This window comes from Melanostigma gelatinosum (genome assembly GCF_949748355.1).
Source record: "Melanostigma gelatinosum genome assembly, chromosome: 11".
NCBI lineage: Eukaryota > Metazoa > Chordata > Actinopteri > Perciformes > Zoarcidae > Melanostigma > Melanostigma gelatinosum.
Window position 1 is genome coordinate 21244138 of NC_136644.1, and position 13641 is coordinate 21257778.

The window sequence follows — 13641 nt, forward strand, 5'->3', positions numbered from 1 at the left end:
GCAACAGCAGCAGTGTAGACGTAAAGACAAATAAACATTCATGAAGTCGACTTTATGTGCCTGCTACAAACAGACCCATGTTTGTCGTGTTGATTAATCATCGTACGTATATGATGCTTTTATGTGGACACTCGCTGCACTCACCGAGCACCATATTGTTCTTGCGACGCGCCGACGTACGTAATTTAAATCGGCGTATTTGTGTGATCTATGCCGATTATGTCGACGAATCGCCCCAGCGTTAAGTACCAGGTTCCCTTTAGCCAGCTGTTGACAGCTATTTCTCTGCCAGTACGCAGCGTGCACAATGGTGCATGAAGTGGAAATGGCTCGCGGGCTCAATAGTCCGCGATATTAAAGGAGATAAGATGGTCTTTGTGACACCATTACTGTCATGATCATCGCCGAGCCCTCTCCTAATGTGTTATGACCCCGTTTAACTTTGAATCAAAAGAGCTATGACACTTACTGCAAACCTGTTCATAATTAATTTACAGTATTTCATGCATGCAAGTGTTCAATGAAATGTATGAGAAACTCCTCTTAACACAGATCTCTGGCTGTGATCACTTCAGATTATTATGGAATTCCAATATAAACTTAAAGGAAAAAGAAAACGATCGCTAAACTAATCAGCTCAGGTCAAGCTTAGTTATAACGTCTGTTTACGACACATTGATTCAAATGGGTTGCACTACACAGAGTAGTTCTAACGTAGTTCAAGCTCTAAATACATTTTGAGACCCACCAACTGCCGGTAACCGTTTGATGGCGAACTGAATTCAATGAAAAAAAACGTAAGCTTGCTAATATGCAATGAATGGACAAGAAATGCTGCTAAATAGTAATGTACACTGGGAAGAGTCAATGAATGAAAATATTTTTGGACTTATATTTCACAAATGTCCCGCTCAAGCTAAACTGCATGAAAAAAAGCGTATTTTTGAAATCTTAAGAACTTTGGAAGGACACAAACTCCCCCAAAATTACTTTCGTAACAGTTTACAAATAGCCCGTGTAACCCAGTCCACGCGCATTTTCTTTTCTATTGCCAACGACTCGTTTATTTTTGCCTTTTAATTAACAACCCCCTCAATATATTGCACTGGCATTATGAAATCAATGCTTCAGGCGATGCTTTGAATACACAACAACAAAACACTTTGCCTCGGACCATACTTTAGGTCTTTTGACTTTGGAAGGTTTCGGGCATTAATTCCAACAGGCGGGGATGTCTTTGAAACACAGATCTTGGCTACAGATGTTTGGGAACTCTTTGGGATGATGTGATATGTTTAGTTGCTGGGTAACAGAAAGCTTAGCTTAGGACTCTTTCCATTACACTAGAATCTTGATAGTGGAATTTGAAGCATTTTGCCGGGGGTTGTGGAAAGAGAAGGGGGGGGGGAGAGCACTGAGAGAGTTTTATGTAAGCATGTGAGCGAGAGGCCTGAGAAGGCTGAGGAATGTGGGGAAGAGGTTAGTTCAAAGCAAGCCCCGATTTTTCAACCGCGGAATGACCAAGGAATACCCGGAGCACGTTGAAGCGGCGGCACGTAATCACAACACTCTGAGTGAGCGGTCAAATGCAAAGTTTGCAGACTTCAAAAGGCATGCTTTTTAAAATCAGCACGAGCAACCATCTGGCTTTTGTGAGTCTTAATATTGTATTGACGGCACGTGTTGTATTAAGTTGCGCTAGTTTGTTTCAGGAGAGAACTTGTGACGTGTAGGGAACGCTTTCAGGACGCTTTTTCAACAGCAAACTTCGCCCTCGTTCAAACTGCGGCTCCACCGTGACGGGAAGTCGTTACTGAATAAACTCATTGTGTATCTGCACGGGATGTTGATTTAAGTACACTCACACACGTGTGATACCTGCTGGTCTTGATAATTTGAAATCCTTCGGCTGTCTGAAGGCTCCACCACACTTTGAAGAACAAAGCCAGAGGGAAAAGGAAAGAGAAAGGGAAAAAAAAAGGTGGAAAGCAAATCTGGCAGAGGCTGTTGCACAGTCTGTTTTTTTTCTTCTTCTTCTTGTGGCCTAAGGGCAGGTTTTGTTTCTGCTTTAGTGGGCAGGCTAGGTACATGGGACAGGTGTGGCGACTAAATTCTTCAGATTCATCTTTCATGCGCTTTGTTTGTAACCAGTCAGCCAAAGGCCGTGACAGATAGCTTTTCATTCTCTGTGCCGTTCTACACATGTACGGTGAAGATGTTCCGTTTCTTGAGTCTCTTCAGATAGAAATAAATAAATAAAAAAGATCAACTCTCGTGTGCAAATTGGCCTTGACATTTAGTTTGAAAAGGCCAAAATGTGGGCAGTGGCATTCCTCGTGCAGCTGCAGTATTCATGTGGCAACTGAAAAAAATAAATAAATTGCAACATATGAAGTTATCTCGTGTCTGCTGACAGAAGCAGGGCGAAGAACTGCGAGCAAAAAGCACGACCCCAGAGAAAGTGGAATTGTTCCGCTACGCTGGTGTCAAACACATGAGCGTTCAAGCATGGGCGTCTCCCGGGCACAGGAAAGGAAGACGTCTCACACCGTCCTGTTCCTCTCCTCTCTACTTTGTGGTATTAGCACAAAGTAGAGGCGTCTGAAACACGCGTCCTCCTCTCCTGTTGTGTTTCGCCTCAGGATGCCTCACAGAAGCATCTGCGTTGCTTATTCACGTCTTAACATTTGCAATTTGCGGCACACGTTTTTCTTCCAGTCGGGACCCACTCCAAATTGTCAGCTTCAATAAGATCATAAATTAGTCAATGATGTGTTGTTTTTATTTCGGAATGATTGCAATCAAATTATCTGTTAATCTCATTTCATGACTTCGTCCAAATGTTTGCTGTTGTTTTGTCTCCGTGTCTATTGTGAGCTTCAAGCCATTAGTTTGATTGTACGCAGCCATCTCATTAGCATTCTTGATGTACTCTCATGTCGATGTTGTTTTCACCACGGGGCTCTTTGGCTTGAAGGAAACATCGGGGAGCTACCTATTCTCCCTTGCCTGACTACCCCTCTTACGCACGCCTCAAGCTGATTTGAAGGAGCTATAACGATGACTAACGACAAGAGAGGATCCCGGGCCGGAAAAAAATGCAGGGCCGCTTAAGCGAAGCAAGTGGGGGGGAAGAGAATAAATGAGCTGTGCGACTGAACTCCCCTCCCGTGTTAGATTTTTTTGAATTCGGCAAATTTGGAGTGTTCACACCTCTTTTTTTTTCTGAGAAACCTGCCTTTTACCCAAGGCAAGAGGTTTGGCTGCTCTCGGTTACACTCCATCGCAGTTCATCACGTTACAGTGAGTGAACAAAGGCAGCGATGAGATGTGAATGTGAACTACTGGAACCCGTTTGAGACGTGTCCTTTAAGTGTGTGACTTTGTGGAGGCTCCCTTATCTGGGCCGCCGGTAAGCGACTTATAGATTCAACACCCACACCTGGTAATGATACGGGTGTGCCTATACCATGAGTCACCTTTATTAATTACTGATGTGATAAAAATCGAATATGGCTATAAATTTCCATTGCACCTATAAAAAGGTTTATGGAGGTATTGTACACAACACAAACGTGGACAGAGTTGTTATGAAGGTTGTCAGGGTTTCCATTGTCTGGAAGATATTTTCCCGTTGATGTTGTTCTTCGCCGCCTTTAATTCTGTGCTTGTTGAAATAATGGGACCTCACATGTGTTGGTTCTCCAAATAATATTGTGCGGTTTCATTGTCAGCTGCTCATTTTATTTTTCACTTGGTGCCCTTTGAAGATTTAGCTTTTCGTCCTCATTTTTTTCGAACAAGCAAAAAAAAGCGCATTTTAAAATGTTATCCACTGCGATCACTTGTAGCTGCTCTATGATGGGCACAACGCGACTCACAGCTCAGTCATTTCCCCACTTTTAGTTTTTCTTTGACAGTCCCATTGCTTTGCATCTATTTCACTACGTGAAATCATTCGTGCTCGCGCTGAATGAAAACAGAAACCTTCGTCTGGTTAGAATTGAACTGTTAGTGTTCATGTCAACACATTTTAAGTCACACTTCATCACGAGCAAACTAACACATAGGCATGTGCACACACACCCTCTCCCTCAAACTGAAACCCCCCCCCTCTACAACTATTTAAACACACACACACACACTTCTCCCTTTCCTACAGTTCAATTGCACCTACTGAGCACCTGGTGAGTGCTTGTAAGTGGGCTCGGGCGGGGATGAAAAGCACTAAAGAAAATTCGCTCCTGTGAACTTTGCTGTTAGCTTTTCCTCAGAAAGATCAGAAAGAACATTTCCCACTGCTCGGCAGTTTCAGCCATTCAAACATCCGAACAAGTGGCGGCGGCGGAAGTTACCTTTACAGGTTCAAGCATGGAGATCAGTGTCCAACAGAACTGCATTGGTTGTTTTTTTACAGTAAACCAATTACGTAGCATTTTTAGGACATTGAAATGAAACTTGTTGATACATAACTTAAGCCGATCCTGTGTTGCACATGAAAATAATCCCAGATTTTGTCTCTCCAATCTCTCAGGCATTATCCGAACACAAGAGCTGCTGGATCACGAGACGACGGCTCACTACTGGCTGACAGTTTACGCGATGGATCGCGGCGTGGTGCCGCTCTCCTCCTTCGTCGAGGTCTTCATCGAAGTGCAGGACGTCAACGACAACGCGCCGCGAACCTCCGAACCGGTCTACTACCCCGCCGTCGTGGAGAACTCCCCCAAAGATGTGTCAATCATCCAGATTAACGCGGTCGATCCGGACGCCAAGGCCAGTGATAAACTCACCTACAGGATCACCAGCGGCAATCCCCAGGGTTTCTTCGCCGTAAACGCCAAGACAGGTGAGATTGCTGTTACCGCGATGGATATTGATGACACTATAAATTGCTTCCTCAGAGCAGGGAAGTCCCTTCTCTGACTCCTGAGCTGCCAGTTTGAGAAATAAACTTCAAACAACTGCAAAATAACTATTTACACCACGCAGTTCATTGAACAAACGTCTAAATGATTAAATGTTAAATATATAGCGCCTCTAAGCAGGGATCAATTGGCATATCCTCACTGATAGGTACATAAACAGACATTGCCAAATGTTATTTGCCTCGTCTAACGCTATCGACTATTTTAAGGCCATGGATGTGGCAAAGTCAGACTGCGTAAAGAGTTGCGCTGCATATTGAATTACCTTGTGAGAACTCGGGGCGAGGTTTTGAGAGACACTGTAGTGCAGTGTGCAGACAAAGCCGCCGCTGTGAGGTTCCTGTTTCCGTTCTTGTGCAAAAGGAAGAGTGGTGTGAACACCATCTTTTGACGCAGGACAGGAGTGGGTTGAGCCTACAGGGGGTTTCTCCACTCTTAACACTCTGAAGTGGGTTCTCATATGGTGCTCTGCAAATGGTGTGATGATGAATATTTCATTGGGTTCTTTTAAAGTCGCAGGAGCCGGCTATGTTTAGTTGGAACGCAAGAGGGGAAACTTGTAGTAGGTACAAAGTGAAGCTCCATGTACATTCAGAGCCTCTCTGTAAATGAACACAATGTTATACCGGACTCAATATTTACTGTATGTGCGATTCCATCGAAGCATGTGTTTTACACGTGTGTGTAGATCCCCTCAGCCATTAGGTTGATCTTTTGCAATTTTAAGATGATTAAAAAAATCAAGGACAGTTAGTCCTCTTTATAAATGACTTCCATTTCCATGGACACAGTGGCAAAATGAGATGGTTAAACTCTGTGTCTCTGAAAGTGCCAATTACTGAATTATTCTTTCTTACAAACAGGTGTTTTATTGCCTTGAATGCGAGTGGTCATGAAACTGAACCGAGGAAACCTTGTTTCCCAAGGTTGTCCCATCTTACTGACTTAGTTATTTTCGTCGGAAGCGGCAATGTGAATTTTCCGACCAAATAAGGATTCGTCTTGTAGCACGCCTCCTCCCCAAACACGAGCCTGACAGTAATGCTGGGTACTCCCCACTGGACGGGAAAATACAGAAAAAATAAACGACAAGGAAAAAGGGGAAACCTGAGGCACACGGACACATACGTCTGTTTTATCTGCGTGCATGACGAGATCGGCTTACACATACGCCGATGAGAGCTGTGGGAGGCTGGAAAAGGAAAGCGGTGTGAATATCTATCTTCTGACAAAGCAGTCATACATAACGCTGTTTAACCATCGTAGGCAGACCTTGAGCTGTGAAGAAAATATCTTTGCAGTCGTGTGTCTTCCTGATATATTCTGGGTTTTTGCCCTTCTGGAAAAGGAATGTTTACACTGAAGCAGCTGATCTCAATCTGTTGCTTTTTGGGATTTCTTTTTGCATTTTCATCTCTTTTTTTACCGCTGAAGAAGAGGGATTTTCTCTGTAAATATCCGTTGATTGTGTTGTGTACATTAGTGTTCTTCATCAAGGCCTGCTGCGCTTTGTTTCTAGTGCATTACTTATTCAGCAGTTGAAGGTCTTCTCAGCCCACATGTCTGAAACTATTTCCCACTTGTAGGATTACAGAGTTTTTTTTAAAGCTGAAGTCAAGTCCACTGTAGGCAGGGTGTCATGTTTTTTTTTTAAATGTCAAGATGAGCTCTGAGGAAAAAAACCAACAGGTTATACAGATGACACTGAAGCATAAAGATATGACCCATTCATGCATATCAAAGCATGTTTAAACTTTTATCAGCACGACACCAGAGCCCCCTGCGTCAGGTTCAACTAAGACAAAGACGACTTGAAATATGAAACCACTGCTCGGTTGCTGTGATTTCTTTTTTTTTTCTTTGTTTTCTTAAGATTGCAGCAGAGAGTGGAGGTAGAGAGGAAGGGAGAAAAAACAAGGAGCCATAGCTGCCTCCGCGAGGAGACAGTGATTTATGCACAAACCGACATGTTTAACTAGCCAATGTTTTTACTTCCAAATTGGATTGACGGAGGAGAGATTACAAATTATATTTCACTTTTTATTATCTGTGGTGTTAAATGAGACGGGAATACGCCTGATATCTCTCCACATTATCAACTCAATATGCCGCTCTCACCGCATATTACAGGTTTTTGAAAATGTTTAAATTTACAACATGCGAGTCTCTGTAATTACACGTTCTAAAATTGCAATGGAAGCATAGTTCCCTTGGCGCAGCTACAAAGCTCTACAAAGGGGCGGGAAAGAGGAAAAGACGTTCAGGCCTGTGTTTTGTGTGTGTGGTTTTTTTCCTTTGGAAACCTGTGCATGTGTTCCAAGCTAACACGCTAGCCTCCTATAACGGGCGTCAGCCGAGCTCAGCTCTCCGAGCGGCCTGTCGAGCTTCAAACACGTATGAAGGCTTCGCTCGGCGCCTTGGGTGGCGTCGGTTGCCCCCTTTTTTCCCCCCCGCACAGACCCACGTTGGCTCGGTAAAGCCCAGGATGAAAGGCTTGGGCCGACTTTATTTATGCCAAGTAAACAAGGCCCGCTGTTTTGGCTGTTCTCTGACTTCAGTTTGTCATTAAAGTGCAAGGCCAGCTCTTCTCTCTCGCAGACACTATTGCAATCCCGACGAGAGCTTCGAAGCTAACTGTTTGATATCTCCTCGCTTTTGAGGGGAATGAGAACAGAGGGGGAGACACAAGGCAGAGGCAGTGTGTGTGTGTGTGTGTCGGGGGGGGGGGGGATATGAATTATGTGCTTTAAATCAGCATGAGATCAGTGAATTTGAATAATGATGTTTGGGTCTGAACTTTGTAAAGACGGAACAAGTGCTCAGTTGTCTGGTGGCACAGATCTCATCCCACCCACAGACATGACCGCGGTTGCTCCACGCTCCTAAGCCTCGATTGGACGGCTGCTGAGAGTTCAATTCCCTGGGTAAAGACTCACAGGCTTGTTTACAACAGGATATGGGCTGCGTCGGGCAGATATGTTATCGCGTCAAATTAGACCGAGTATGATTTGTCCACACGTGCGGTTCTTGAGACAGCCAGCCCCGTAGCTGTCTGGTTTTATTCCCCTATAGAAAGGAGTTGTCACAGCTCCGGCGCCAGTTCATCCGAGGTTGTTGACACGAGTCGCCCACCTTTTCTGTGGGAGAGCAAGCAGCGTCCAGCACCTGGTGAATCACTCTCTCTCTCTCTCTCTCTCTCTCTCTCTCTCTCTCTCGCTTCTCTGAAACGCTGTTGCTTTGACTTCCTGGACTTTGGGCGGCGCTCTTATGCCAGAGCACGCATGTGTTAGGAAAAGGGCAACCGAGCAGAACATAGTAGTCAGAACACACACACAGCACAGGGAGGTTTTTTTCATATCTAAGTTAACGAGACAGAGAGAGAGTAAGTGCAAAGATCACTAGGATATCTATCTTATCTTGCTGAATGCTCATTCCTCTACTTCCTGCTGTGCCGATTCTTCCTTTCTTTGTATCGTAGTAGTGCTTTCTAAGGCTTCTCTAATGATCACAGTGTTGTCCATTGACTTTTCAGAACATGGTATCATTAGTCTACGGTGACCTGACATATGAGATTTGCGCTCAGAGCACCCAAAAAGCCTGTAGAAAACTCCACCCTATAACGATGGCGCCTATCTGTGTTCGTCAGCAGACAATGGTGTAGTTCCAGCTGACGAGAGCACGCCTTTAACAGGAGACGGCTGCCTATACCTGATTGTGCCTGCCCTATAATGGCAGACTCCATTCCAGTGGTTAAAACCCAAATGACGGATGAAAAATTGTTACAGTCGCGTTGAACAATTCTGGCCCATCCTTTATCTTTCGCCTGCATTCACCAACTCAATGTCATCAATTGAAAAGGGGGGCCGTGGGCGATGCTTTGGCGAGCTCGGATACCTTTCGACAGGTTTTATGTGCATTTGTCATCCCCAGGGTTGAATGAAAAGGTAAGGGAGAAAACAGCCACCGGGACTAGAGCTGCGAAGCATCCACTTTTTGTGGAGCTCAAATCAACTTTCAGTAACGCCTCCTCTGTTTGAGGTAGAAAACACACAAACACACACACACACACACACACACACACACACACACACACACACACACACACACACACACACACACACACACACACACACACACACTGGTGTTATCAGTGGTTTACCGAAGCCCCAACAACCATGAGGGGAAGTGAGATAGGAAATGGATACTTCCAACAACTTCCTGGTGTTTCCGGTAATTGCAGGGGGCCAAGCAATTGTTACAGGTCTCAAGAGATTGCGAGAGGAAAAAAAAGTGGAAATGAAAAATGTCTGATTGTCCTCTTAACACTTCAAAGGGTGGTCATGGTGGCTTAGCTGGCTACGGTTCAGTTCAACCACAGTGTCTTTGAGACACATCCAATGACACGGCATGATATATAAAAAAGGTGCCTTTTAGTCTCCTTTTTCAAAAACTAAAGCCCGTCACATGCCGTCACCACGGGTCTCTGAGGTTTTCATTCTATCTTGATTCATGATCTATGAACAGGAAGCTGAAGACAAGTCTCTCTCTTTTCCTGACGTTACTAAAAAAAAAAAAGAAAAGTAAACATTCACTCACTTCTCAACTTCATCGAAGCATCGCAGGAGAACTGTGATTCATTCAGTGCCAAGGCAAACCATTATGTGCAGGGTGACCAGCCTCATGACCCAAAAGCATGAAAAAAACCCACCTCGCTTAAGGAAACAAAAATGTAATTAACGTTGGCCTACCGTAGTTTTAAAATGTTTTTTCCAAACGTTGTCATGTATGAAAATGAACACTGTAATCGGACTACTACAGGAATGATTCTGCCAAAGCCTTTTGATCCATATCAGCGGTTCCCACTGTATTTGTGTTTTGTATTCTTAGTAAAGGCTACTGTTGCCCTCAGGCCCCATTCGTGTGGGTGTATGGGATACCTTGTAGGGACCAGGAACATGCTAGCGTTCGTTAATCACAATACCTCTCCGAGCTTCTTTGTATTTCCTCTAGAATGCAGTTTACTCCCCCAGGGCATTTTGTTCCTGAGGGTTTTTTACATCGTTTCATTCAACAAAGAGTGTTTTTCCGAAAAAGGCAAGTTCAGCTGTTGGGTCAGCCTCGTCTCTGACGGGACAATAGGTCCTCACAGTCAATTAAAGAGACGTATTTGTACCATTGACTCTCTGTCTTCAAACATCCATCTTTTGTGGAGCGGTTCATACTCCAACAGAGGAGGTTAAATGGAAGTGGACGGTGCAACACAGCCAATAAGCTCCAGTAACATCCATTTTGGGTCCCTCAAAGGTCAGCACTGTCGAGGCACATTGCTGCCGTTGAACTGCACAAATGTGTGGTAGTGTGACAAAATCCGGTTGAATATATTTCAAGGAGAGTTAGGCATCAATGTGTGGACTCGGAAAGCCACAGACATTTACTGAAGGACTTCATCGTCCAATGTAAATTGGTCACATGTGATCTTGCTACGGATCGCATTCTGTATTCATTATCTGTCCCTCCAGAACTCACGAGTTCAACTTCTGACAATTCTAGACTCGTCAGCGAGCGTTTGATTGACAGACGGCCAATAGTCTAATTGGCCTTGCAGATTTCATTCTCACGACATGACCACAGCTTAAACGCTCATGTGGCTTGACATGTAAATTTGACAGACGAAAATGAAGAGACCAAAGTGAAATCCGCGAGGTCTACGTAAGGCGAGGGAGGGACATTTAACATGTATAGATATGCAAAAATATGTATCAAAAACCAAATTTCTCCCACGCAGTCTCTCACTGGTGCTGTTATCTGCGATGCCTTGTCTTTAACAGCACAGAAGGTTTCACGTGTCAGAGCGGACATAGGTCGAGACTACCAGTAAGCTCAATGGTCTCAGGCCTCAGCTGCGTCCATTTACACAACTCCCCATAACATTCACTTTCACTGGCACTGGGGAACCTGAATCCCCCCATAGCCCCGAGTCTTCCATGACGTGCTTGTGTTTTCAGATTACAAATGAGCCTCGCAGCTGTGAGGCGCTGAGATATCTTAATCCTAATGCAAACAACGCTTCCCCCGCCGACTGCCTTTTACTCATTTCCACCAAGACCAGATGTATGTATTAATGTGTTTATGTCCGCTGACATGGCCTGCTCTTCGTCGCATTTGTCAACTTCTGTGCGCTCCTGGACGACCGAACAGGACATTAGTTGGACCACGCTACCTTTTTTAAAAATGGCACGCCGAGTATTCCTTCACAATAAAAGTCTGTAGCTCTCGTTCAGCAGTATTTTGTAGACTCTGTTATAAAAGAAGCGACAAACAGCTCCTGCTTTAATGTACCAGTCCCTTCTTAAACTCCCACAGTCCTTTTGGATGTCGGGTCTCCCACAGTTTTCATCTGAGAGATAAGATGGCATCACGAGCAGTGAAAGCAGATCTTTTTCCCTGTGTTGTGTTAGACCCGAGTGGCAGACACTTAACTCAAAATGAAGCCGCGAGTATTGATATGGCTCTCTGGGGTTGGATGTTGGGTTTCAGGATAAGAAATGTTGCAGTGTTTATTATTTCCCTCACGCTAGAGAGAAATAGCAAGCGTTTAGATCATGAATATTCATGGCGTAGTGTCATTTCATCAACAACAATACTACCAAGTCCAGACGCCCGGCACATTCCCGATTGTCTGGAGTTAAAAGTGCGTCACATGGATATGTGTGTCACTCCAAAGACTGCTAATCACAGCAGTAATTCCCGGGTATGAACCGGCCCAACAATGTCCCTGGACTCCTTTGCTCCCTCCAGGCCTTCATTTTCGGCGTTTTTTTGGTTGTCGCGCTCAAAGGACGCGGTCCAGAGTGCCACCGCTGCTCTGCTGTTGTTTTTCTCCCCCTCTCAAAACAGCACGGCTGTAATTACTGTCGGCCCGGCTCAGCCCACGCCCGAGGATGGCTTTTGTGTGTGTGTGTGTGTGTGTTTGTTGTGACAAAAATGACTGCGGGGTTTGGAAGTGCCAGACTCCTTTCGGCGAGCTCGGGCTCACCGAGCAATCATTTCACGGTTCCTTAAGGTAGAGACAAAGAGGTGTGTGTGTGTGTGTGTGCGCGCCGCCATTGGCCAGCGTCGTCCGGCATAGATGGAGCATTCCTGGTGAGCGTGTCACTTTGCTATCAGTGGACAATGATTGCGGGATGACTTTAAATAGATTTTGGATTTTTGAACACTTCTATTTTCTTCTGGAAAGAAGTTGTTTCCAAAAAAGAGATCAGTGTTTGGATATTAGGAGTGGGTGACGAGTCCCGAGGTCGGAGATCTGGCAGCGAGCTGGCAACATGTCAAGACAAAAGTGGAGCAAACAAAAGCAGTTTAAGCCACAACACAACACAACACGCATCAAAATCGCTTTTTTCTTCTTTTATTTTTGCATTTCAGATGTTTTATTCTACTCCCTGACATCTTTATTCTCCACATCTTGAAGTGGATGCTGGTTTCATGCTCCATCAAAATTCTAAAATGCTTTCACTTAAAACAATATGGAAGAGCAGTAAAATGTTTGTGGTTCAAACAGGCCATGCCTCAAAACCGCTACGCTGACTGTTGCAGGACAGAAACAGTTGGTGAACCAATCAGCCTATAAATCTGCAACTATTTTGAGAATGGATTAATGGTTTAAAGTCATTTTACCAGAGACAAATCCAAAGACAATAGCTAGTTCCAGTTTCTCCAGTTTGAAGATGAGCTGCATTTCCTTTGTCCAGCACGATAGCAAACTAAACGAAACGTCTTATTTTGGTTTCAGGACATTTTTTTTAGCAATTATCTGGAATTTTACAGACCAAACAATTCATCTGTTGGCTGACAAAACAATCGCAAGATTAACCAATAATGAAGATATTCATTATTTGCAGCCTCAGGCTACTCGCTACACCTGTGGAACACACTTCATGCGATTTGAAAAGAGGAACCCGGGACCATACGATGAAAGGCAGATGCTCACTACATGACGGATTGTCTGTTGCAAGTGAGAGGTGCACAAAGAATACACAGCTTGGCAGGAAAGGTTGCCGTCCTGCTGCGAGAAGTTCGGCACCCAGCTGTTGCTGAAATGGCACAAATGCATCTGGAAGGAGTCCCGTATTTATCAAATGCGTTTGATATTTGTGACACCTCGCCAATTGTTTCGCGATGGGATTCCAGCGGGGGGGTTATTACAGGAAATCTGCGCGTGCTCGTCACCAGAGGTTTGCGTTTGTTTTGTTGAAGGAATCAAATAACTTTTCCCTTTTTTGTTTGTTTTTAATGCCTTGCTTGTTCACTCCCTCCAAATTCTCCCGTCCCTATTTCCAGCCGGAGGTAGCGGTGCTAATTTGTGTCGGGTGGAGAAAAAGTGACGGAGAGATTACACCTGAACCAAAATATACACGTTTTTGTTTTTTTCAACAAGCGCATGTATCCATGAACAGAAGGCGTCCAGTGATGTGCTACCTGTTCCATTAACTCATCTTCCGGTGCGCCTGCTGTCGCGGCGTCACGGTTTAAATTATTTGTGAACTGGGACCTCTGTGCAGTCTTTTGCAGGACTGAAAAACCAAATGTACATCCGTTGGGATCGCTGTGAAACAGGCATTTAGTCATCGGTTTTGTTGCGGCGCTGTGCTGCCGTACTCGAGAGTAAAAAGTTCAACTTGCAAACACCGTATCCGTTATGATCCCTCGCCGA

The 13641-nt window shown here is 44.6% G+C and overlaps 1 protein-coding gene across 2 annotated transcripts in view; it reads left to right on the plus strand.

Moving 5' to 3' along the window:
• Nucleotides 1-13641, plus strand: part of fat1a (FAT atypical cadherin 1a) — a 67438-nt gene that overhangs the window by 11647 nt on the left and 42150 nt on the right. For both annotated transcript variants that reach the window (XM_079279481.1, XM_079279482.1), the window contains exon 3: nucleotides 4535-4849. In XM_079279481.1, coding sequence (XP_079135607.1) covers nucleotides 4535-4849 — 315 coding nt within the window. The remainder of the gene's footprint in view (nucleotides 1-4534; nucleotides 4850-13641) is intronic.